Source organism: Xyrauchen texanus, chromosome 23, assembly GCF_025860055.1.
Source record: "Xyrauchen texanus isolate HMW12.3.18 chromosome 23, RBS_HiC_50CHRs, whole genome shotgun sequence".
NCBI lineage: Eukaryota > Metazoa > Chordata > Actinopteri > Cypriniformes > Catostomidae > Xyrauchen > Xyrauchen texanus.
In genome coordinates, this window is record NC_068298.1 from 16,976,122 (window position 1) to 17,002,580 (window position 26,459).

Genomic DNA, 26,459 nt, shown 5'->3' on the forward strand with positions numbered 1-26,459 from the left:
ATTTAACTAATACACCAGTACTTTGAGCACAAAATTGGAGATGTACTTGCTTGTCTCTTTAGTGTTTCCTTGCGTTCTTTGTGTTGCTTGGTTCTAGGCCGAAAGTTCGTTCCGTCGATGATTTGGATCTCTGTATGAATGATGATTTATTCACTGTATGAATTATGGAGGTTAGCTGTGAAGCAAGGCCTTTTAACTCCTCGGGATGTCAAGTCCCGAGCTTCCGTGGATCTCACTTGGGGAATAGTCAGAGCAAAGTCTGAGCAGTCAGCGGAGCAGAAGATGAAGCACAAGAGAAAAGACATAGCGAAGAGAGCGTGTTCTTCCTGTTTGGAAATATTTGAACTGAAATTGGCTGCATCTCCAATGGTGTCCTGCGCCAATTAGAAGTGACTTTTCAGAGTCACATAGTCAACTGGGCTGTCTTTTCCAACAGTTGATTTACGGTCCTTTGTTTCAGACGCTTGCAAATTTCCCGCTCAAAAATAGCGCATATTTAATCATGAGCTTTTATATCTTGAGAATTTGTACAAGAGATATGATATTCGTTGTCATCTGCTTTCTCTGCATACGCCAGCAAACAGCTTACATACTAAACTTTCTTTTATGGATGTTATACGTGTAGGTAACAAAATATGAAAATCCCTGCTTACAATATCATATTTGTTTTACACATCATTGGATTTTATCAAGTTAAGCCTTATAGACTCCATTCTTAGTAGAATGAGATGAATCATACAAAATTAAAGATTATATTTATCAATTATATGTGATTGCACATCACTACACACATTTTAAAGAGGTCCATCAGTCTATAATCATTCATTTGTCAGGTACAAACGTTACCACAGTTCAAAGCGATTTTCAGCATAATCTAGCAAGGCTTCGTGCAAGTCTGATGGTCCTTGTAACCTTACACAGAAATGTCTGCTTTAACTCTGTGTGGAAGATCAGGATGTCAGGCTGCGGAGGGGCCTTTCTGACCAATGATGATGCCTTGCATAAATTTGATTTATGATGGTGAAGAATTCCAGGATAGCAAAGGTTGAAAATACTGGATTAAAGTCATATCGTTTCAATTCTTCTGCTTGTATAATCTTACAATCCATAAATGGAAGAAGTTTGGAACCACCAGGACTCTTCCTAGAGCTGGCCGCCTGGCCCAACTGAGTGATCGGAGGAGAAGGGCCTTAGTCAGGGAGGTGACCAAGAACCCGATGGTCACTCGGACAGAGCTCCAGCATTTCTCTGTGGAGAGAGGAGAACCTTCCAGAAGAAGAACCATTTCTGCAGCACTCCACGAATTAGTCCTGTATGGTAGAGTTGCCAGACGGAAGCCACTTGTCAGTATATAGTGCAAATGCATGACTAAAAGGGTGGGGCTCAAACACCATTGTCAATCGTAAGATTGACGTTATGATGCAAGGGCTTCAACTAGGTTGAATTCCTCAAAGGGTTTCACAGCAATGTTTCATTCCCTACATCTCAGGGAACCGAGGTTACATGTGTAACTAGAGACGTTTTCTATTACACATCTCCTAACTAGACGTGACAAGTCCAAAATTATCTTTTCCATGTTAATCAGAGTTTTTGTATTAACCAGCCAAGACGCTGTGCACAGGGCTTTCTATTCTGGAATGATTTATATTTCTGTGGTGTCGCGGCAGGCAGTACAGTTAACAAATGGGCCTAAAATTATACTTATTGCAGTACATTAAAGCTGGCATCTCGCTTGCCGGTTCACAACAACTTGATTTTGGCCGAGGGTGTCGCGCACCTACCAAATGTTGTGCTTTAGGTCTCGTTCTCTACAGTTGGATCTCTGTCACACAAACTCAGAATGGTAGTGGGGAGACAAACCGGCTCATTCTGACTTTCTCTCTGCTTCCCTGTCACGTGGAGATTGGTGAAATAGCAACAGGACTACCGCATGAACATAATTGTACAGACTGAATTAAGGATGCGATTCATAATGTAACTGCCCTTTGTATGCAGGTGATTGTGCATTTAACCCTTTTGAGCTTGCCGTAGAAAGCATTACAGAGCTTATGTGAGAAAAGTTTTGTTCAATAAATAGACATCTCTGTATCTCTAGTTAAACTGTTTTCAAAATGTTATTGACAATTATCCTCATTTTAGTGTTTAATATCGTGGTGTGGCGTCATTCTGTGGAAGGACCGATTGCTTGTCGCTGGAATCTTATCACATCACTTCTGTTTAGGACAGGGTGAAATTGTCCAATAACAGGGCAGTTACTATCGGTAAGATAGTATTCGATGGTAATCTCGATAAATTACTGCGATTAAGTGTAGTGTTTGACTGGTCATGTGATACTAACATGGCAGCCCCCAAGCGGAGACACTCTCCATTATAATGAAACCACTTTTATAAGGTATTGATATGACTGGAGTCCTCATTTCGGGTAAGAGGTCATGATTTTATACATGTTTCAAAATTAAAATGTAAATAATTTTTTTTTAGGTGTAAAACAATTTTTAATGAGGAAAAATTACGGAGTTCACCTTCAAGCACATTTATTTTTACTTGGTGTTTAATTGAAGTTTAAATTAAGTTTCATATATATATAACCTTATGAATAGTTCGGAGTAATGGTAATAGGATTATGTATGGAACTTTTGATAAAATGCCATCCATCACTCAATCGAAATTGTTATTTGGCTGGTATATCTCTTTAAATCATGTTGGTGCTCTGTGTGCATGCGTTTTCACTGCTGAACGCTGATTGGTCGGCAGGTTCTGGTCCTTTACTAATGTAACACCCACAGTGCAATGTGCGGAAGATAGAAATTGAGCTTGTTCAATACGAGGTGAAATCGTATTCGGAATCTAAGACGTTTGCAGCAGCTCAGTAGGGACGGACATGGCGTCTACCAGCCCCTGTGTCGTGGTAGGTAATACTGTACACACTCATGCCTTCAATAATTTTCCACCGGAGTGTGACCCTTGAGATTGGTCATTGAGCATAAGCATATGATTCAAAGCTGTCTTTTGGAGAACAACATTATGTAGTTTGATTTGTAACTATAGCTGTTCTTTTCTAAAAAAACAAACAAAAAAAACCAAATCATGATTACATGCATTTGGTTACTCGTATGTTGCCGTGAAGTATAGAGACCTGTTATTAAAGCACGCGTTTCTCGAATGGCACATATGACTGCTCTTATTTCTGCACGAGTAGGCTAATGGAAAATGAGCAACAGACTAACGCGGCAAGCGCTACCGGGTTCTTGCGGTAATGCACGTGCTACGTTTTTATATTGGATTTATAGCAGGAGATGACAAAGGGTTGAGTGTTTTACAACGAAGGAATAAAGGTCGAATAGCGCATTTAGAAGCATTCTTTGATGCAATAAAAGTGATTTTTAGATTTGTATCATGTTATTAGTTTGTATTGTTGGGTTCTGTTTGTAATACATTGATAATAAATGAAATTGGCATTATGAGCATGGTACCGTAGTGTGCAAACGTCATCATTCCGGGTTCAGTAAGTAAAACACAACCGACAGCATTTGTGGCATAATGTTGAAACATTTACATTTATGCATTTGGCAGACGCTTTTATCCAAAGCGACTTACAGTGCACTTATTACAGGTACAATCCCCCTGGAGCAACCTGGGGTTAAGTGCCTTGCTCAAGGGCCCAACAGTGGCATCTTGGTGGTGCTGGGGCTTGAACCCTCGACCTTCCGGTCAGTAACCCTGAGCCTCAACCTCTGAGCCACCACTGCCCCAGTGGTGCGTAAACGTAAAAACGTAAACGTAAAAAAAAAATAATCTAGTGAGGCACTCACAATGTAAGTCATTGGGGCCAATCAGTAAACGTTAAAATACTGTTTCAAAAGTAGCCCTATAGCCACAAGACGTAAACAATATACGTCTTAACATGCTTTTAGTGTAACAAAATCGGCAACTAACCTTTTTTTGTGTAAAGTTGTATCCAATTTTTATACTTCGTCTACCATGGTAACGTATATGCTGTAAACCCAAATTCTAAACAAATTTACAGCTCAAATAATATACAATTGTTAACAGAATAATTAAAGTGCTTTTATAAAATTATAAGCTTCCCATTTCTGCCTTTTTAAACCTCCAAAAATTGCCCCCATTCACTTCCATTGTAAGTGTCTCACTGTAACCTCTATTTATGCTTATTTTATTTCTTTCTTTAGGAAATGGAGGGAGGAGTCAATTATTTTTATTATTACTATTTTGGTAATCAACATTATGCCACAAGTGCTGTTAATTGAGCTTGGCTTGTATTGAACCCCCAATATTCCTTTTAACTAAAGATTGCACAATATTTTTGAATCTGCCTCAAGCTGTCTTTTTTTTTTTTCTCCATGCAGAAATATTTTAACAGTGCTGAATGGAGACATGTGACATGCATGTGACTCTAAAGCAGTAAATGTATATAGGTGTAAGATATGGATAAAAAGGTCTGACAGAACATTTACTTGGGTAATGTGCAATCTGGCGACTGTTTGAGAATGTAAATGTTGGCTTGAAGCCGTTGCAGTCTAGCCTTTGAAATCCATGTCTTTTCAGGTGTGATATAGATGTGGATTGTGCTTTTGGGGTTTGAAGCTTAAGGTACTGGGTGCAGGGATGGGGAATCTCCCATGGGAGCCTCTACCGTCAGGTGCACATTATTTATCTGAAGTGCCTTCAAGGACAATGTGAAAAAACAAAAGGGAAGGACAAACAAAAGACAAGTTAGTCTTGGCTTCTTCCTTCTGCTTCCCTGGGAATAAATGTGTTCCTTCAACTTTGCTTCCACAGTGAGGAACAGATAGATATAACCAGTCTGTGCTGTGGTACAGAGGTTCATATCAGCTCTAGAAATGTTTTATATCCTTATTTATTTATTTACTTATCGTTTGCACATTGAGAATATACCATTTCTAATTCCAAAAAGGTTCTCAGTTCTTTTGACAAGACAGGTAACACTTTTTAATTTAATTTGAAAGATTACCTTTGCATATTTTCATTTAAAGGGGCATTCAGTAGTTCTCTAGCTAGCATTAACATTGCTCTTCTACATGTACTTTAAGTACTGACACAACAGTGGTGTTAGACGCTGTACCGCCATCTATTGACATGGATCAGCATGATCGTCTCTGCTGCCCCTGCCAGCTCTGGAATATAATTTGCACCTGGAAAATGTGAGAGTTTGAGGAAAGTTATTTATTACTACTATTATATAATTGGTTTTCCTAAAAGCAAACATCAGCTTTCAAGCGAACAGACTTCTACAGTTAAGGACAGATTATTATGTTTGTCCCTCATATCAATAATCTTTGGAGACTATCTATATTTCACATTATTTCTAAAGACAGTAATTATCTTCATTAGAGTACTGCTTCGCATGAAATAAACCTCAATTATCTAGTGATAAAGAATGTCAAGGTAAAGGAAAGATTAGATTTGCTTTTATGATCAAATTTAGCATGTCCATGAAAACTGTATTTGAAGAACTTGTTTGGTTTCCAAGCAAACCAATATCATGGTTTACTCAAAATCCACAACAATAGTTGTGCCAAGATACTAAACGAATAAGGAAGTATGCCCTTTCATAGAGGTGGAGGTATTACTATGCCTGTGATAACAAGGATAATAAAATTACACATTGCTTTCCGGTTGCATTTGTAAACGCCGCTGAAAACTGTCCATTACTAACATATTTTCACTACACACATCATTTAAAAACTTTGAGGGAAACTTGTATGAGTTTTCTGTAAATTCCACTGATACTATTTTAGAGAGTGGTGTAAACAATTAATAATGTCTTACCTGCCCAACAAAAAAGAAGCAATATCGGTATCACCACTCTGTCATCCGATGTTTACTCTCTTCTTGATTCTGACCTTTTTTGCTTCTTCGGCAGAACGGCTACTGAATCTCTTGTTATATTTGCTTCTAAAGCATGATACTATATATGTTCCATTGTATTCTTTTTGCTCTTCGCATGACTAACCAACACTGCGCTAAGCATAGCCAAGCGTATCTACATAGGCGGCAGCCAATGAGCATGAGGATTTTCTTTTAGTGAAACACAGCGGACCATGTCATTTCAACATAGTGAAACACATTGAAGGGGTGACTCATGTATAATAAAAACACTTTTTATTGAAAAAATACAGTCTTCATCTCATATGAGTGTACACCATTCAGATCACTCTTCACAAAAACACAGTTAATTTGTAAACGTGTTAATTTGTAAAAGTGTAAAAATTACACTTTTTAGTTTTACACATGAGCCCCAAATGACTGAATGCATTAACCAGATGCTTTTATTCAAAGTGAACACCAAGAGACAACATTACGTACAGTATTATATATTTTGTCATAGTAAAAAAGGGGAGTGCATTGTTTGTGTCTATGTCTAACCAAATAGGGCCCTAACCGATTGCACTCAAAAGCTGTTTAGGCGAAAGGTCAGTTACTGTAAGAACAGAGCTTCCTTAACATTCACGCTCATGAAATAGTGTGAAACTGATCGTCACCCCTTACCATCCTTACTCTTACAGCAGTTTGACACCTTTCTTATTTGACTTGTCTAGTACTGCAACAGTATTGGCAGAATATTTGCAATTGTTTTCTTACTGACTGTTAAAGCAATAGTTCACCCCAAAATTTAATTCTCATCATTTACTGACCCTCATGAGATGTGTATGACTTTCTTTCTTCTGCAGAACACAAACACAATTTTTTTTAGAACAATATCTAATTTCTGTTTGTCCATACAATACAAGTGAATGGTGACCAGAAATTTGAAGCTCTGAAAAAGCTCATAAAGGCAGCATAAAAGTAATCCATGAGACACCAGTGGTTTAATCAGTGTCTTCTGAAGCAATCCAATAGGTTTTAAGCGAGTACGGACTAAGGATGCTGATTATTGGTGTCGCTATTAACTGTTACTAAAAATGTCATGGTTAATTTAACTGCAATATTTTAGAATATACAGTTAAAAACCATGAAAAATTGTATTTACACGTGGCAAAAATACTATGGATATAATAAATATATAAGAGTTTTTTAGTGAAAGACTATCTCTTGTGCCTGGGTGGTTAGAGCAGCTGTTACTATGGTTAAGGACTGTAGCCACATGGTGCTTGGCCAGGTGTCACGGTCTGAACCTGAACTTTCAATTCACGTGACATTGTGGCTTAATCACACAAACTCTACAACAGAGGAATTTGAACAAACAGTCTCATATCCACCGAAAAAGAGATTTAAATCGGCTGTGTGGGAGCATTTTAATGACTGACTGAAGACAACAGATGGAAAGCATGCAGACATAAGTCATGTAAAGTTACACATCCTACAAATGGGACCGGATGTTCTACTTAGTCATCCAAAAACCAACTAGTGAGTTAATATTTTTTAGCTGTGGTGCTTTTAAAAGGATGAATCGAGAGATGCAACTTTTAGTAATGTTTAAGCAAGCTGACAGCACGTGGTACATATGCATGTTGTAGAGCGCAACAGCCTGGTTCCGGAAGTAAAAATCACAATAAATCTGAAAAAAAAAAATAATAATTCCATAGACTAATTGATTTTCAACGATAATTTATAAACATTTCAAGACAGACCTACCTTGAGCTCAGAGGTTGTTCGTCGATGATATATAGCTTCTGTTGAAGCCATCCGTCTGCATTATTTCAATTTCATTGTTTATATAGCGTGTTTAATAGAGGAATTCCTGGTACATTAGTCAAGTCAATTCAAGTCAATTTTATTTGTATAGCGCCTTTCACAACACACATCGTTTCAAAGCAGCTTTACAGAATATCAGAATTAACAGACGATAAGACTGTAATGTCTATAAAGTCGATGAATCATCATTGTGTAATTTAGATAAAATATGATTTTTAATAGTGTTTAAGAATAATTAAATGATAATTGTATTAATAACTCATGGTACTGCAGAGAAAGCTTCACTAATCAGAGAACCGCGGCCAATTAAGCCCCCAAAATTTGCCTCTGAGCGACAGCACAATCCCATGTCGCACTGTGAGTGACGGAATCGAGTCGGTCTCCCATTAAACTTAAACTACTTATCTAATGGTATACAGTATATAAGAATATTTTGCAATAAAGGTAAAATGTATTGCTTCTATACTTATAATCAACAAACAAAAATCAGTAGTTTATATATTCCAATAGTTTTTTATTCAATAACATCATTCGCAATGCTTCATGGGATTGTAGTTTGTACCCTCGTAAAAGACAGTAAGTATACAGTACCTTTGTCATTATTTCAAGCTTGAGTCGATTACACTTGAAATCATGATCGTGTCTAGAGACCACAATGGCAAGATGTACAGTGTAAAAGGAGTTGCACTTTGTCCTTACCCAAAAGAGATTGGATCGCTTCAGAAGACACTGATTAACCACTGGAGACGTATGATTACATTTATGCTGCCTTTGTGCTTTTATGAGCTTCTAGGTTCTAGCCATCATTCACTTGCATTGAATGGACCAACAGAGCCAAACTATTCTTCTATATCTTCATTTGTGTTCTGCAGAAGAAAGAAAGTCATACACATCTGGGATGGCATGAGAGTAACTGATGAGAGAATACATTTTTTGGGTGAACTATTCCTTTAAGTTTAAAGGTAAGCAATTTTAGCATTCTGAAGCTTTCACGTGACTGAGCCGTTGAATTAGCCATGCACCGTCATCCCAAAACCCTGCCCTCCAATGATAATTTTGAGACCAAAATGGAACAAAAGAGCAGCGTTGTTTGTTCCTGTGGCTGTCAAATTTATTAGTGGCACAATAGTGCCCTCAACTGACAAATTGTATGAATCATAGCCTCAGTGATCCGATTCAAATGAAAACGAGCAAAATGATGGACACATTTTTGTTTCCTGTTTACAAAGTCTACAGCTGTCACAGAGACCGGTGAGATATCTCAGGACTCTAATTTCATTCGTATCTTTTAAGGAAGTAGTAATATTTTTGCATACTTTTTCATGAAAAATCGCTTGCACCATCTTTAAGTCTAACTACTCAACCCCATGCTTGGGTATGTTGATTATTGTCACTAAAATAATATATGCACTTTGTTAAGGAAGTATCTGCAGTAGAATATGCAGATATTACAGACTAACTGAATGCGGAAAAGTCCAATGTTAACTCTGCAGCTCCCTGGTGATTTAAGAGCTGCTTAAGTAATGGTTTACTGTAAAGCTGCCCTATTTCAGGCTTATGTTGCTGTCTACTAGATATTTGATCTGTCAAACAGGCTGCTCACTTTTCTTTACCCTATCAGGTATGAAATGACAAATTATGTCATTTGTGTATTTTAGATCAGTGATGAGGAGCAAGGTTATGACCTGGACCTCTTCTGCATACCAAAACATTATGCAAATGACTTGGAACGAGTGTATATTCCACATGGACTCATAATGGACAGGTACCTGGGCACACCTTTTCTTTCTTTAACTCATGTTTCTCATATTAAACATGTTACATTGTGCAAATGAAATTTGTTTGCAAAGGCCACAACTGCAAACTGATAGAACTAATTAAGTCTATCTGAATTGACTGTAGAACCGAACGTCTGGCCAGAGACATTATGAAGGACATGGGTGGGCACCATATTGTGGCTCTGTGTGTGCTCAAAGGGGGCTACAAGTTCTTTGCTGACTTACTAGATTACATCAAAGCCCTCAATCGTAACAGTGATCGTTCCATTCCTTTGACGGTGGACTTCATTCGCCTCAAGAGTTACCAAGTAGGACTAATAATCATTCACCTTTCATATGGATTTTTACCCCAGTTAAATTAAATCAGACCTGTCTCTGTTACTCAGTCTCATTTGTTTGTGTGTTTAAAAACCATATTACAAAATAAATAAAAATTTGCAGTTTGCAATACAAATTTGTTTCATGGTTGATTGTTGATAAGTGTTGTTGTTAGTTTAGTAAATACCATACAGAACTGATGGAACTTATAGAAATGTCTCGATTCCTACCTCACACTGATTTCAATATGTTAAAAAAACAGAATGACCAATCTACAGGTGAAATCAAAGTGATTGGTGGAGATGATCTATCTACTCTCACAGGGAAGGTTAGTATCTTCCTGTAGAGAAGTATGACCATTTGACACTAGTTTTATAAATATATAATCATTAAGCAAAAAAAATTGCATGTGGCTAGTAAAATATTGTTCTGTTTCTTATGGAAATATATATGTAAAACATTTTATTAAAAAATTAAAGTAAAATGCTTTCTCCTATTTCTTTTTGGGATTTTCTGTTTGGCACCAAAGAACGTCTTGATTGTTGAGGTATTTTTGAATTTATTCATCATATTGAAATATTTGCAATATCTTGTATTGTCCAACAAATATTACAATGTACTTCTGTAATCTTTACTCTGTTTATTAGGACATAATTGATACCGGGAAAACAATGAAGACCTTGTTAGAACTTCTCAAGCAATATAATCCAAAAATGGTAAAAGTGGCCAGGTAAAGATTGGGAAAAAAATGAAAGAAATATATATATACAGTATATACATACACACAGAGTACTATACTATATACAATACAGTAGATATACATTTGAGACTATAAGTTGAATATGACCGTATTCTTCACATTCCATTTATTCATTCGTTTGTAGTTTGCTTGTGAAGAGGACACCAAGAAGTGTCGGCTACAGACCAGACTGTGAGTTATTTTACTTCATAATAGCTTTAATATAGTTTGGATTAAATTATTTGAATCAGATTTTAAATGGTGTTTTTTATAAATGGTTGGATGCTGATAATTTTGAGATATATTCTGAGATGCAAAAGCATCTTTGCACGATTGAAGCTCATTGATTTAAAAGGAGAACAAGTTAATTATTTTGACCACTGAAATTCTTATGATTTATATCAGTTAAGGACATTTTAGTGCTGTGCTAAATTTTGGCCACAAGGCCAAACTTCACTCCAACTCTTTCTGGCATTGTGATGCAAAGAAAAGTAGTAGAAATAGCAGAACTTTTTATTTTTTATTTTTTTCAATAACCTCCTTGTTTTTTTTGGGTTTTTTCATCCTCTAGTTGTGGGATTTGAGGTTCCTGACAAATTTGTGGTTGGATATGCACTTGACTACAATGAGTACTTTAGGGATTTAAATGTAAGTGGTGACCTGCCAGAATACAAGTTTCTCTTTTTAGAAACGTAGCATTATGTTTGTGGCATTGTGGCAATTTTGGCTAATTTTATCCCCCCCATTTTGACTTGCAGCACATCTGTGTCATCAGTGAAACGGGAAAGGAGAAGTACAAAGCATGAGAAACCCTGAACTTCCCCCTCTAGCTGTGTATCATTTGTTTTAAATAGATGTCTTTTATTTTATATCCATTTTGTATTTTTCAGAAGCGCAGCTCACCACTCAGGGTCTCTGGTGGGGTGAGTGCTGTTAATGTACCTTACATTTGAATTGGCTTATACCTCCACACGCACCCTGCTATCAAACACATTAGTAACTGCAAACACTCTCAGTCCCTTAGAATTGTGGTCTTAAAACTACTGCTCTCAGTTCCTTAAAATGGGTGCTTAAAACAACCATTTAATAAACATTTGTGTAAGAGCCAATAATTCCTTTAAATTATTATTACAATTTGTGTGTAAAATTATGGGTTGATGTTTAAAGATTAGATTTGGATAAATCCAATTATATAAATAAAATAATACAGATTTGTAGGTTATCTTGCTTTGCTTTTCAATATTTTAAAGAACATACAATTTGGGAATTTGCTCAGATGGCAAAGGGAAAACATGAATAAGACTATTTGCAATGTACTCTATCATGACATGTCACTGTAATATGCACCCTGACATACAAAAAATATTTTCCGCAACCACATTTATTCTTAAAAGCCAAATATCACATCCTTATGTTCTCTCTTTATTTGGAATGTTGTTAATTATGCATGCCATATTTTTTTGTGTCCAATTACTAAAGTTCTGGTTTATAATTATGTAAATGAATTAGCAAAAAAAAAAAAAGATGCCTTATATGGTTGTATGACCACTTATGCTACAGATAAATTCTGTAATGAAGAGAATGATCACAATGTAACAATAATGCTGTGAACTCACCATTGTGCAGCAGCCTGTCAATCATCAACTTTCTGATTAAATTATTCAAAGTATTTTTGAGTATTCTCAAATTATTAAATGAAATCTTACAAGTACAATCATTTTAGAAATAACTACATGTGAATAACCAGGTGCACTCCAGGAAAGTAAGTCATTTAGGTTATTTCTGATTTTATTTCTGATGACAGACTGCGTTGGTCATCTACAGTACAGAGAGGGCCCTGCAAGTGTTTTTCCATCACATAAATGCATAGCTATTGTCAGCTATGGTGAAGATCTGGAATGGCTCTTAGGGGTCTGTAAGTGCTGACAGGCCTTACTACAGCAGAACAGTAATACTGGATAACACCACATTCACCTCCAGTATTTATGTGCTGCTATAGTACATTACCTTCGGATCTGGTGTTCTCTTACATCGTGTTATTGACTTGTTGCTGGGGGAACAGAGAGCCAGAGCTCTAGCAGCAAATCTTCATGGTCTGCATTTCCATCACCACAGCTTACTGAAGAGTGGTATCATAAAGCATTAGACACATTAATTCTCTTTTACTCAGTGTGGCATTAAATGTTTGAACCCTTAAAGGAATATTCTGGGGTTTAATACATTAAGCTCAATGGACAGAATTTGTGGCAAAATGTTGATTACCACATAAATCAATTTAAACTTGTCCCTACTTTCTTTAAATATACACAAAAATGGAAGTGAATAGGGACAATTTTAAGGGGTTTAACAGCAGAAATGTGAAGCTTATAATTTAATAAAATCATTTGAATTCTGCTAAAAAACTGTAAAACTTTATGGTCGTTTTAGTGTTTACGGCATTACGTTGTCATGGCAAGAAAGCTGTAAAATTGGATATAACTTCACACAGAAAAGGTTAGTAAGTGATTTGTATCACAATGAAATCATGTTACACATTTAATGTTTAAGTCTTGTAGATGTACTTTTGAAACTGTTAGTATTTTAATGTTTACAGATTGGCCCCATTCACTTGCATTGCAAGTGCCTCACAGTAAACATGATTTTTGTAATTATTATTTTTAAAGAAAAAGGGGAGACTAGTCGAAATTCATTTTTGTGGTTACATCAACATTATGCCACAAATGGTGTTGATTGAGCTTGTATTGAACCTGGATTATTTTTTTAAACTGTCACTGTTCAGTTTCAAGCAGTACTTTCTATTTTAATTGTCATTTTTGCATTATATGAAACATTAATGTCTGTTAAGAACTAATTTTAGGAATGGAATTTTTACATATCACTTTGTGAGGATATCTATATAATTATGGAAATATTTATTTGTGTAATCAGTGGTTCCACATGCTATTTTAGAGGACAAGGGTCCCCTGATGGGTCTGAATGGAACAACAGTGCAAGATAGGCCTCAAGTGTTCGTCTGAGGGGCCCCTGACTGTAAACAGATCACAAACTGTATATTTTGGCTTTATCATTTGAAGAGATGGTATGTTGTATGTACACCTAGCTGTTGGTTTGCAACTAATGAAGTACATGAAATAAGAGCCATTGCCAAGTTAGACATGACCAGACATATCCTCAATTCAACATCTCAAGGTCTGGTCTGTAGAGGGCCCACGGTGACCTTACTTGCTTTTAAAATAAATATGCAACAAATATCCAATGATATAAATGTGAATAATTTAAAGTCAACATGCCTCAATTTAAAAAAGCAAGCTGAATACACATACATTACTTAAAATAAATCGTAAGTATTTTTTTTTAATGCAACGATAATTATTAACATAACAACGATTATAATTTTTTATTATATTATTATAGAAATTGCATATTTTATCTTTATAGGCTACTGGCCATAAACTCTAGAGACTACGCACATTGAGCTGGATACCACATAGAGGGTGTAGTTACATACTCAGCATTTTTACAATAATTGTATATAACAACTAAAGTAGTCCATATTCTAAGTGTATGGGATTAAAATATTAAAAGGTATAAATATACATTCTACACGTAGCCTATGTGCTTGTTGCAGACCTCCTTCAAAAAAGAATATGAACAGACCATGGGGTGTTTCCTCATTTGACATTATACAGGTTCCCTAAATAGGCAACTTCGTACTAATACAAAAAAAAAAAAGAGGACGTTTGCTTTGAAGATATATATGAGTTCATTACAAAGTGATAGAGCGAACTTTTGATTGACGCGTCAAGATGAAACATATGTCAAATTGTGCTCGTGCAGTCAAAGTTTAATTAAAGTTGGGAACTTTTCTCTACTACGGCAACGTTTTCAAACAAAAAAGACTCAAACGGAGCGAAGGAGTCTAAACGCCGAATGGCGAAACAGAGCACTATGCGCGTCAGACACCTCCGTCAGACGCTTCAGAAATGAATGAACAACGCAGAATTTGACATAGTGACAAAGAGGGTAAATAAAAATAAATAAAAAAGTCCTCAAAAAATCAAAACTTACCTTGGGTCCAATCGAAAATGTCGCCGAAATGTAAAAAAAAAAAAACGCACCAAATATTATTGTATGGTCTCCTGAAAAGCTTTGTGGGAGCGCGAGATATATAGCCTACGTCCCCCGTAGAGTAACGGAGGAGTGGAACTGCAGTGTCGTGACACGTTCTCACTACATTGGCACACTATATCCCCTCAGGATGTTGTCATGCCTTTTGAAGCAGCCAACTTGTTCCCCTAACAAACAAGTTTCTGACTTTAATAAAACCCCTGTATCTTTATAATGCATGCTTACAACCCTTGCTGCCTTCTTTGGCTTGCTTATGTTGTCTAAACAGTTCACTTCAAAAATCTTTAAAGTGTGAAATGAAGATTCTTTCATCAGTAACTCAACCTCATGCCATCCCAGATGTATGACTTTCTGTCTTTTGCAGAACACAAAGATTTGTTTAATAATATCTCAGTTATGCAGGTCCATTCAATGCAACTGAATGGTGGCCAGAACACTGAAGCTCCAAAAAGCACACAAAGGCTGCAGAAAAATCCAATGGTTAAATCAGTGTCTTCTGAAGCGATAGGTGTGGGTGATAAACATTTGACTACACTGTATATGTCATTTATTTTTTATTTACGTCTTTTTTTTTTTTTGGCAATTCACATTCTTTGTGCATATTGCCACCTACTGTCCGGGCTGGTCAAAGGTGGATATTTATAGTAAAAAGGACTTAAATATTGATCTTGTTCTCATGCACATCTCCCATATCACTTCAGAAGACATGGATTAATTTTATGCTGCCTTTATGTCCTTTTTGGAGCTTCACATTTCTGGTCACCATTCACTTGCATTAATTGTATGGACCTACAGAGCTGAGATATTCTTCTGAAAAGTAAGTCACACATCTGGGATGGCATGAAGGTGAATAAATGATAAGATAATATTTTTACTTTTGGGTGAATTATCCCTTAATCACCTTAAAATGCTTTCCGTTGTTCTCTCTCTCTCTTTATATATATATATATATATATATATATATATATATATATATATATATATATATAATTTTAGTAAAAGTTGATTTCACTCTACAAAAGCCTTGCCAAAATAGCGTCACCTGACCTGTGTAATGACCTGCAGTCACCTGGTTCAAAATCTTGTGTCTCTCATTAGAAGAAGAGAAAAGAAACATTGTCTATTGCCAGACAGAGGCCTTGCAGTGAGCTGCAAAGAAACATGTGACTCTGGTATTGTTTATCGAGGGTGTGCTCTCTGTCAAGCTATTTTATGCAAAATTGGGCTTTGGGCGTCATCACCACAGTAATGTAAAAGGCTATGCTTACACAGGGAAACTATGAGCGAAGACATGTAGAAATGATATGTAAACACAAGAGCCTGTGCTTTTACAGTTCACATTTTATTTCTGTGAAATTAGTTTATAAAACTGTGTGTTTATAATTTCATCTCTATTTATCGGTAAGATGCAGTTCACTGCGAGGTCTGTATTGATGTGTTTTTTGGTAAAGGGTTAGATGAACAAAATAAAATAATGGTTAATAACAGTCTTTTTTAAATTATAGTACTCTTTGGATGGATGATATAGGCCTACCAGTTGCAGTGTTTCCAGATCTCACAAGAGAAACAAAGCACCTGTTTTAGAAAAACAAGCTTAAAATAAAGAGACTTGCTTTACCCAAAATAATCGATTACATTTTTTACTATTTGGGGGAATTGTCAGGATGGAAATCCTAACAAGCAGTACAGTAGCCTAGGCTACTAAGTAACATATTTTCAATAAAGGTATTCTTGATATTATCCCCAAAAATTTATTGGAATATTAAAAAGGTCAAATATTCATTTGGCCACCTAAAATCATTGAATAGTCTAAATCTTTCTCCTGCATGCATGCACAAACTGCATTGGTGCGTATGGACTAAACATCTTTTACTGCCCGAATTATTATTATTATATTGTTTTTTTAAACCAGTGGGTTCCTTCAGAATCAAAGCACATGTTTATGTTCTACAAATAAGAGACCATCTCATTTTGTTCAGGCAACAGGAAGTGGTGTAATTCCGAAAATTCACACTCTGTGATAAAACATTTGGTACTTGGTTTCATTAAAAAAATATCGGAACAAAATTAGCCAGTTATTAATCAGCTACCAGCATTTAAAAATAATGTTTTCACTCAAGAACAATTGAACGGGGTTTCCTTCACGTTTTCGGTTACATTCGATTTCATTGGTTAATCCCTTGAACGGTTGCCATTCAAAAGGGAACGCCGGCAAACATCGAGTGTCTGATTGGTTCACGATGTCGTCGGTCATTCCGCTAGAAGCAGAAGGGGCGGGGCTCTGTGCTGATCTGTGGATGCGCTGCGGCGTCCAGAAAAAAAAATAGCTAATCAGTATATTGCTAACCAATGATTGACGCAACTAAGTTACAAACTCAACCAGCTAAGTAGATACTAACAAACCAAAGTGGCGAATAGATGATGTCGGAGAGGAGCCGTGCGCTTGTTTAGTGACTTACATCCATTTCTTGCGTGTTTGCTCAACAATACATCAAGAACAGCAGGCTAGTTAGCTACATGAAGATGGCCAGCTGAACATTATTCTGCCTTCAGCATTTATTATTAAGCTCGATTCTCTACCGTCGTGGGATCTTTCTTCATAACCATGCTTTCGCGCTTTAAACGTTGCCTTTTCATACATCCTTTCCACTTGCGCTCCTAAACTTGTAATTGTCTCCTCTGAGCTGCTCATATTGTGGCGCTTGTGCGCCACCAAGCTAAGCTAACAGCATAGGAATAGTGCGTGCATGGGCCAAACCCATTTCACACACTAGCTTGCTGCTATCCAGCCGCGAGATCTTTTTGGACCAGAAACTGGAGAGTTTTCTAGAAGCATACACGGTGCATGACGAAAAAGCAGAATGTTGATTTGCAGAAAGCGACGGATCTTTTCCTTAGACATTGATCGAGAACTATATTGATCCTAAAGCGCAACGCAAGAAGCCTCAATCCGTCTATATACGCTACAAAATGAGCTCAAAGTGAACGGAGACATTGGCCTGCTTCGGGTAACAGGGCCACTGGCTTTCAACGATGTAGCTTTGTAAACCACGTGCAGTTTTGCAGCGTATGTACCAGGACAATAACGATGAACAATCAAGGAATGAGGTCACAAGAGAAGATGGAGCTGGACCTAGACATCTCATCGTCACTTATTACGAGCGATGGGCACCTGAGACGATCGAACAGCGAACCGATGATAAACGTCCTGAGGTGAAGATGGACATTACTTATTGTGTTTGTTTATAATGTTAACATCTTCAACAGGCTTCGTTGTGTAATATAGAACATATCTGGCCTCTACAACATACTGGAAGTGTCACAAAATCTCGCCAGCTGTCTATCTAGACATCAGCTTTGGGCATTATTTGGGGTTCTCTCACACCCACGAAGCCTCCAAATGCTGTCTAGGCCAGGTTTTCAGCTCCGTATGTTTTACAACTTTAATGTTTCCATGCATGGCTGTTGTAGATGTTCTGTCTCATTGGTAGAGAGAATAGGCAAGCAGCCATGCTAGAATAATATCTGACGAGTCAACAGGGCCACCAGTCTCTCAAGAACAGGCTGTGTTGGTAGTATAAAACTCTCACATTCGGCACAGCAATGGCATAAATGCATTTATATGAATAGTTTTAGTATATGTTAACACAGTAATTGAAGTGGTGTTCTCTCTCCCCAGTGACGCTTCACAGGTGTACCAGAGAGAGGTTCTCCGAAGCAGAAGAAACAGTACAACTGTTGCTCGACCCAATATGGTATTTATCATGTTTCAGAATAGCACCTGAAATAAAATTGTGTGGTTTTTGTATAATTTGGTAAATTATTTTTTGTTATGGGATGTTTTATGCTTTTAGGTTCCATCTTCTCCAGTACGTGTACCAAGCACAAGACTGCAACGGATCAAACAGGTACAAACTAAGTTTGCAGTTTTTTCAAATACATGGTGGCTCAGTGGTTGGCACTGTTGTCTCACAGCAAGTGGTCCTGGGTTCGAGTCCTGTCTTAACTAGGGCCTTTCTGTGTGGAGTTTGCATGTTCTCCCCATGTTTGTGTGGGTTTCCTCAGGGTACTCTGGTTTACCCTACAAGTCCAAAACATGCAAGTTAAGTGAATTGGATACTCTAAATTGCCCCATATGTGTGTGAGAGTCCCCCAGCCACTGGGTGTTGTATCATGAAGGTCATCCTGCATAAAACTTGTGCCAAATCAATATATATATATATATAAGGGCTGTCAATCGATTCAAATTTTTAACCAAATTAATTACATGGTGTCCCGATTAATTAATCGCATATACAAATATTTGCTGAGAAAGCCCCTCATATAACAATAATTCAATACATAAAGATGAAATAATTATACATAGTTATCTTTAAAGATAAAAACATTATATATATAGAAAATAATATTCAGATAATTAAAATGCATTACATTCTTGTAGCAAAGTGTTAATCATTTATAAGACGATACAAAAAGCGACTTTAGAATACAATGTATTGTTTGCTACCATATTATTGATCATAAGTCAATCATTGGCATACAGTTCACAGCAATCCATTTCACAAGTTAATTTGTCAATCAGTTGGAGATTTATTATGATGGCTTGTTTAATTGTATTCATTTCATAGTGCAATGGTTTTCAATGCTTTGGAGTTGTTGGAGGTACAAAGAGTATTTAAATAATATATTTAAAACAAATTCTCCAACACTACTGCGTGGGCACATTCCCAAAAATGTTGAGGGACAGATTCATCTACAGCATTACAGAAGGAGCAAAGTGTGTCTATTTCAGCGAACATGTTTCTTAAATAAAGATTGACTGGGTAAAAAGAGTGTAACAGTTTAAAGGACACCTCCTTCACCGGTAATTAAATATTTGTGAGGTAAAGACCATGCGATAGGGTGACCACCTGGCTATTGCTCTGTTGCAGGTCAGCAGACCTGATTTTTCGGGACACGAGGGAGAGATAACTTGATATTATTGTACTAGGTGAATAAATATTGATTTTATATTAGATGTATGTGTGTTTTTGCAGTGATGTTAATGACGGTGCTGTGAACGTCACTCAGTTTGGCATAAGGTCTATGATACAATTTTAACAGCTCAGACCTACTCAATGTAAATATAATGAAGTGAAAATGATAATCTATTCGTTAAAAAGCTAATTTCCAAATAAGCACTTTTTTTTTTTTGGTCTGATCTGGCTGCTTCAAGTAGGGCCTTCTCATTCATTATGACTGTAGAACTCCTGGCAGGTGTTCACTTTTGATGAGGTCCACTGATGCTCATTTCCTTGTCTCAGTTCACGCAGTGTTAAATGTAGTTTAATACTCAATCTTTAAACGCATATTGAGATCCCTTAGTTCGCATTTGAACCCTTAGTAACGCATATCTGTGTTGTTTTCTTCACTGTATAAACTGTTGCTCACACAGCTGACATTTTTTGTATAATTAATTGTGCGTTAACTCGACAGCCCTAATAAATATATATATATGTATATATGTATGTGTGTGTATATGTGGACTGGCCAACAAAGGTGCAAGGTCCGCTTTGTGATAAACACTAAGAGCAGGAGTTGAGAGTAGGTAGTTTTTATTAAAAATATGTAGAGCATGTCAGACTTGCCACTGTGTGTGTTTAAAGTACATGCTAAAATTAGACTTTGGAGTTACACTAACCACTCTTGCATCTCTACAGACTGATTGGTAGTACCATGCGCCAACACAGGGTTCTTGATGTGTACAAAAAGTTACTGTTGAATTTGGTGGGTAATTTCATTGTTTGAATATGTTCTCATGGGGACTGTTGTTTGCATGTTTTTTTTTTAGGAAGAGGGTGTTGATGTGATGAACCGAGAAACTGCCCATGAGCGGTAAGCATGTCTCTCCTACAACTACTGAACCTTCAGTGCATTGGTTTCCCATTTATCAAACGCTGACAGCAAATTTTTTTTCCGCTGTTAGTGTTTGTAATATTCTTTGACATATAGAGCTGGAAATATAACATGATGTACAATTTGGCTGAGATCTTTCGTTGGAGGGAAAATGTTAGTAGCAATTTGTGACATCTACTCTTCTGCTGTTTTTGTTTCCCACCTCAATTTCCTTAATTCTAGAGAGGTGCAGGCAGCCATGCAGATGAGCCAGTCTTGGGAGGAGAGTCTTAGTCTGGTAAGAAAGATCATTTGGATTAAACCCAATGTCCATTAGACCCCATGAAATGGCTTCACAAGTGTGTTTTTCTATCTTGTGTTGACACATTTCCTGTTGAAATCAGAAATTTGGGTGGGACATGCACATCCAAGGATTTTTTTTGTATTTATGACTTTTAGTTTACATCACAGCCATGAATCATGATTTTTTTACTTGCTTGTGGTAGTAGGAGTGGAGATGTTCTCATTCTGTGGAGCATTTGGTTAGACAAAATGTCTCTGCAAGAGGGGTCGTCAATAATTTTGGTACATTTTACTGGAAGGTAATTGTGTAAATCTGCTCAGGTTTTGTCCAATCTTAAGTGTACCTTAGCATAGACATGGGTTAAAAGCCTTGAAACTCTTTTAAATATCACAGAGTCTTTAAAGACAATGATGCTCTTTCACAATTATTGATGATTGCATGCAGTAGGTATTTTGCTACACTTTCACTTTCCCTTACTGGTGGGACTGTGGAAAAGAATACAAGCATGCTAGAGAAAAGCTCATGGAGTCAACAGGGCCACCAGTCTCTCAAGCACAGGCTGGATTGGTAGTATAAAGCTCCAACACTGAACCAACTGTCACTGCTTTAGTTAATTGGCAGTTTTAATGTGGTATTTGCTTTGTTGCTGGTGTTGTATTAATTGTGATTTTTATTTGGCTGTTTTGCTTCTGTAGAGTGATAATGATCTTGAGAAATCTTCCTCATCTCCAAAGCGGATCGATTTTGTGCCTGTGTCCCCTGCTCCTTCACCCACCAGAGGGATTGGGAAAAAGGTATTTAAATAAATCAATATGGCAAGCACCTGAAAGAAAAATGTTTTAAAGGTTAAGCGTGTAAATATTCAATGTTAAAACACTTGCCTATCTCACCTTAAGCGCTTTGGCTCTCTGGCGTAGGGCTGTACAATAGGGCGACGTAATCGGATATCGATGATATTTTGCAAAGATGCCGATTGCTGCACTCAATTGACAGATGATGATGAAAAATCCAGTTTGTAATCTCCTCGTCCAAATGTATTTTATTTGTGGGTAAATTTGCTCATCTACACGCAACAGGCAGGCGACTTGTAAGATGTCTCGGAGTGGCGTATGACAAGAAATGCTGTTAGCACAAAGACTGGTGCTTTAAGAAACACACTTTATATTTTTAAGAACAGACTAAAGCAAAGCCGGCAATGCTAGTTTCTGATTCGCTGTTTGTTCAGAGGTGTGGAGGACGAGCCTTTCTTGTGGAACAGGTGCATGTAGAGTTATCACTTTTTTCTTATCCATTTCATTCATCTGAAAACTGTAAGAATAATGTAATCTATGAGAATGCTGCAAATGATCTGTGATAATCTCAGGAGGTGATGTGAGTTTTTAGCTTACTTTATTTCCACTGAGCAGTTTGTGGTTAACATGCATTGTGAACGCAACTCTGGTCAGTAATATCTATGTATTAAAGAAACATAGACTAAAGTAATTAAATCATAAAATAATACAAGACAAGTTCACCTTGAAGCTAAAATGAGTTCAGTTTCATTTTCTTTTAGGCAGCATTATTACACAACTGTATTACCAAAACGCAATACAAACACAAATTTGATAACGCACATTTCGCAGCATTATTTTGGAAACTTAAGGGAATTTATTAGGCTTTATTATTATGATTATTATCTTCACATGTTTATAACTGTTTTTAGTTCTTAATCTGTATGCTATTAGTCATTTTCCACCTGTTGTCGCTGACTGATACTTGCGTGACGGTAAATGTTTGGATTTGGATTTTGGTGGTTAAAGATTTTATCACTGTTTAGTTTAAAGAGCAATTTGAATATAGAAATATCTTATGTTTTTCGTGTTTCAATAAATAAATTTAAGCAAAATCAATAAAGCAAAAACAATCATGACCCTCTGCAGTGGGGTTGACAATATAATTGTATATTGCGATATTTTAACGATAAAATATATTTTTTTACATATAAAAAAGTAGTCAGGAAACCTGTTTTGAAAATGGTCATTATTATTTTTACTATTTTGTTTGTTGATGCAGAAATAACACGCTTAGGGTTAGTAACCAACTTCGAAAGTAAGTGTGATTGAAAGAAGTTTTTTTTTGTTTTTTTTATTGTAACTATGTAATTGGATTTCTCTGGATTGTCTCTTTTTAATGAGCAGCAGTGCTTCTCTCCCTCTCTGCAAATCCTGGTGAGCAGTAATGGTCTGACACCTAGTCCTGTTCCCAGCCCAACACGCCGTTTCAGGTGAGTTATTTACAATCATTATGCCACAGTAGGAATGTTTGCCATTTTAGTTTTTTTCTCCCCAATTTGGAATGCCCAATTCCCAATGCACACTGAGATCTCTCAATCTGGGGTGGAGGAATCTCCATTGCCTCCGCATCGGAGATGTCAATCTGCACATCTTATCACGTGGCTTGAGCGCATTACCGCGGAGACATGGCACATGTGGAGGTTTCTCGCTACTCTCCGAGGCATCCGCGCACAACCCGCCACGCACACCACCGAGAACGAACTGCATTATAGTGACCACGAGGCGGTTACCCCATGTGACTCTTCCCTCCCTAGCAACTGGTCCAATTTGGTTGCTTTGGAGACCTGGCTGGAGTCTGTGAGCACACGCTGGATTCGAACTTGTGACTTCAGGGGTGGTAGTCAGTGTCTTTACTCACTGAGCTACCCCCAATATTTTCCATTTGTTATGTCCTAGTATAGTGCATTTTTCAGTAGCTTATTTCACTCATCAAAACTTTGCCCAGCAGGAGGAGTCAGAGCCCAATTAACTGCATCAGGCCCAGCATTCTGAGGCCTCTTAAACGCAAAGGTAAGCAAGCAGTTAACTTTATATATATTTAGTAATATATATATATATAATTAAAAAAAAAGCTTTTTATTATTATTATAAGGACTGGGTAAAAATATAGATTTTCCAATGCATCACAATTTTAGTTTACACACTATTGATTTTTAAATCCCATAATTTATCTTGCTCTGTGGCAACCCTCTACAGTTTGAGCAAATTACTTGCTATGCGACCAAATTTTGGCGCAAAGTACAGAAGTCTGTGATTTGCTACTAGCTGGTAAATGTTCGATTTCACTTACCAGTGTTTGAGTAGTAAAGTTTAGCAGGCAGATCCTTTCACTGCATGTTAATAGTAAAAGTTTGCTTTGACTCGTTCTGTGTGTCCAAAGACGAGATCCGCGTAATCCATATGTCACTGAAAAATGTTTGTTTTAAAACCCTTTCTGGTCTTCAGAGTCATTTGTTGATTTAAAAAAAAAAAAAGAACCCTTTAATTCTATTCACTCATAACACAAATGAGGTAAAGCCATTTGAGTCCTCGTTAATATGCGTTCACTGGTTATATACTTTTAAAAAGTACCAATTATACATGTAAACTATAAAAATATTATATTGCATAAATATTTTCTGTTGCATATGCGATTTCTAGACATTTATTGATGGGGTACTCTGAATTTGAACAATTTTCAAAAGCTAAAGTTTGACCAATGTGAAATATTTTTGAATTGTACCAATAAGGGTTAACTAGAAGTTTAGAAGGTCCCTTTATAATTAAAAGCATTAGCTGATAGAGAAATTATTTCATATTGAAGCAAATTGGACATTGTTAATAAATTATACCCCTCTGAATGTATATCAAATCTGAATCGAATTGAGATCTTCTGAATCCGAATTGCAAGGACTTGTATCGATACCCTGCCCTATTTATTTTTTATCCAGCGTGTCTTTGACTATAAAACTACTTTCTGTTGGATAATTTTTTTTAGGTGAAATGGAGACTGAAAGCCAGCCCAAAAGGCTCTTTCAGGGTACAACCAACATGCTCTCCACAGAAATGTGCCACCTGCCAGAACTTAACACCTGGTGAGTTATCTCCAGCAGATTTCATTATTTTAATTACATTTCAGTTCAAGTGTTGGGTTGTAAGTTCACCAATAGTAAAATAGAGAGAGATCATGACCGAACTCTGTTGATATTTCCCTTATGTTCAGATTGTGAGTTTAAGAGAAGTCGTTGTCCTTTAAAAGTGGATGTAATTTTTTACAAATGTTAAAATACTATCTCTTAGCCCAGCTTGATATGCAGAGACACTATTCATAAGCCATTCATAGGTTGATGTCCCAGAAAAGTGTGAGCACTGGCTCTGTGGTGCTTTCAAATCATTGCTTGTTTTTTTTTTTTTAGCATCCTGACAATGCAACATTAACTTAACCATATGGGTGGAGTGTTTGCTGACATTTCTTAAATTACTTCACTTAAATTATGCCACTGAGGTATTTTTATTATTCGACCAAAGCCATTAACATTTGTCTCTCTCCACCAGTCTCTCTCCAGATCTTCTGGATGGAAGTCTCAGTAGCGTTGGATCCTCTTCAGACTCACCTGCCAAGATGGAAGGAGTGTCGTCGTCCTCCAGTAACTCTCCCCTCACACCCCTCCGGGATCTCTCCCCTAAGTGAGCCACTGAGCATCAGGGACAAGATAGGAGAGGATGTAGAATTAGCACTGCTACTCTGGCCCTCTTCCAGTCTTTTAAGTTTCTTTTCCAATGCCTTCCCAGCATGACTTTTGTTCTCATCCTGAACTGGCCTGTTATCTGCTTGCCAGTGGATAAATTAGGTGTTTGTGTTAAAGGAAAACAGACCCTCATTGGGACAGACCCTAAGAGTGATGTATATGCATTGAGAGACTGTGGATGCTTTTAAATCAGCTGCTATAAATGGATTTAAAACATGGTGTATAGATTTGTATCAAAGTGAACAGCGTTACAGCATCCAGCCCATCTGAAATACTTCATTACTGTAGTTGTCTTAGATGAGAGGAATGCCACAGCAAGGAAACTGAATGGGTCTTGAATTTGTTTTCCTCAAGATAATTATCTTGTTTGAAAAGGTTTTGAAAAGAAAACTGCTGTAAACAGGATAACAAATACAGGCCTGTTATTTTATTTACAATCACAACTTGCCAACTGGTATTGTGTGTTAGAATTAACTTATTTTTGCTTTTATTTGTATGTACATAAGATTGAATCCTCCGAAGTCATCCTGTAATAATTGGTGGTGAAACACGCAGAGGCAAAGTGAAGAGCAAACTGACCGCAGAGTTCTATTAGTGGTGCAGCTGCACTTTAAAGGGGCTATGAAAATGTATTTGCTTTGTTTGTAATGTGATTGTAAAATCTGATTTAATTGTTTTCATTTGTGAATTGAAAGAGTGGGGTTTTGTTCCACAAACCGCAGTGTAAATCATTTTTTTTTCTGAATGTCTTTGCAAACCACAGTACGTGGGTCATGTTGATGGGATAAGTGTGTTTGTTGTTTACTTGGCTGCTTTGTTTTTGTCCTGTGGACATGTCCATTTCTTTAATTATTTCACACTGTCCTGTTGTCTCAACAAACAGTAATTTGAAAAGCCTCTTTATGTGATTGTTGAAGATCTGAGTGCTTTCATGAGAAACATTAAGCTGTACTCCGCTCTCCCTGAACAAAAATCTTCCTTTCATATCTGAAATTTCCAGATGTCAGAAATAAATTATTTGTCCAGCTATTGTTTCTTGTTACATCGGTTTTAATGGAATACCAGCCAGAGATCAGTTTT

General features: G+C 36.8%; 2 protein-coding genes and 2 non-coding genes across 6 annotated transcripts; all 4 read left to right on the forward strand.

Moving 5' to 3' along the window:
* The first annotated feature begins 2,781 nt into the window (after nucleotides 1–2,781).
* Nucleotides 2,782–12,181, forward strand: LOC127617261 (hypoxanthine-guanine phosphoribosyltransferase). 2 transcript variants are annotated; one of them, XM_052089205.1, is made up of 9 exons: nucleotides 2,782–2,908; nucleotides 9,336–9,442; nucleotides 9,580–9,763; nucleotides 10,036–10,101; nucleotides 10,303–10,320; nucleotides 10,421–10,503; nucleotides 10,658–10,704; nucleotides 11,084–11,160; nucleotides 11,271–12,181. In XM_052089205.1, the coding sequence occupies exons 1-9, from the start codon at nucleotides 2,882–2,884 to the stop codon at nucleotides 11,316–11,318; spliced, it is 657 nt and encodes a 218-aa protein (XP_051945165.1). In that variant the 5' UTR covers nucleotides 2,782–2,881; the 3' UTR covers nucleotides 11,319–12,181. The 2 variants fall into 2 exon arrangements, with proteins under 2 accessions (XP_051945165.1, XP_051945166.1); XM_052089206.1 differs by lacking the exon at nucleotides 2,782–2,908 and adding an exon at nucleotides 7,084–8,639.
* Nucleotides 12,182–16,920: 4,739 nt separating this feature from the next.
* Nucleotides 16,921–26,437, forward strand: LOC127663519 (P2R1A-PPP2R2A-interacting phosphatase regulator 1-like). Of its 2 annotated transcripts, none has more exons than XM_052155131.1 (10): nucleotides 16,921–17,853; nucleotides 18,320–18,395; nucleotides 18,495–18,548; nucleotides 20,471–20,514; nucleotides 20,758–20,812; nucleotides 21,514–21,612; nucleotides 22,996–23,081; nucleotides 23,597–23,661; nucleotides 24,629–24,725; nucleotides 25,186–26,437. In XM_052155131.1, exons 1-10 carry the CDS (start codon nucleotides 17,729–17,731, stop codon nucleotides 25,319–25,321), a joined length of 837 nt encoding a protein of 278 aa, XP_052011091.1. In that variant the 5' UTR covers nucleotides 16,921–17,728; the 3' UTR covers nucleotides 25,322–26,437. The 2 variants fall into 2 exon arrangements, with proteins under 2 accessions (XP_052011091.1, XP_052011092.1); XM_052155132.1 differs by having other exon boundaries at nucleotides 23,600–23,661; nucleotides 25,186–26,433.
* LOC127617391 (small nucleolar RNA U109) lies at nucleotides 18,095–18,234 on the forward strand. The gene has a single exon (XR_007967337.1). It is a non-coding gene; the product is annotated as a small nucleolar RNA U109 (small nucleolar RNA).
* Nucleotides 21,253–21,407, forward strand: LOC127617390 (small nucleolar RNA U109). The gene has a single exon (XR_007967336.1). It is a non-coding gene; the product is annotated as a small nucleolar RNA U109 (small nucleolar RNA).
* Nucleotides 26,438–26,459: the final 22 nt, after the last annotated feature.

What these genes read in the sequence shown, in the direction of transcription:
- LOC127617261 (XM_052089205.1), top strand. Translation starts at nt 2,882, where the DNA reads ATGGCGTCTACCAGCCCCTGTGTCGTG. An exon ending in CTACCAGCCCCTGTGTCGTG is followed by an intron (nt 2,909 to 9,335) that starts GTAGGTAATACT and finishes TGTGTATTTTAG; the next exon opens with ATCAGTGATGAGGAGCAAGG. An exon ending in TTCGCCTCAAGAGTTACCAA is followed by an intron (nt 9,764 to 10,035) that starts GTAGGACTAATA and finishes TTAAAAAAACAG; the next exon opens with AATGACCAATCTACAGGTGA.
- LOC127663519 (XM_052155131.1), top strand. Translation starts at nt 17,729, where the DNA reads ATGAACAATCAAGGAATGAGGTCACAAGAGAAGATGGAGCTGGACCTA. An exon ending in CCGATGATAAACGTCCTGAG is followed by an intron (nt 17,854 to 18,319) that starts GTGAAGATGGAC and finishes CTCTCTCCCCAG; the next exon opens with TGACGCTTCACAGGTGTACC. An exon ending in CTGCCAGAACTTAACACCTG is followed by an intron (nt 24,726 to 25,185) that starts GTGAGTTATCTC and finishes TCTCTCCACCAG; the next exon opens with TCTCTCTCCAGATCTTCTGG.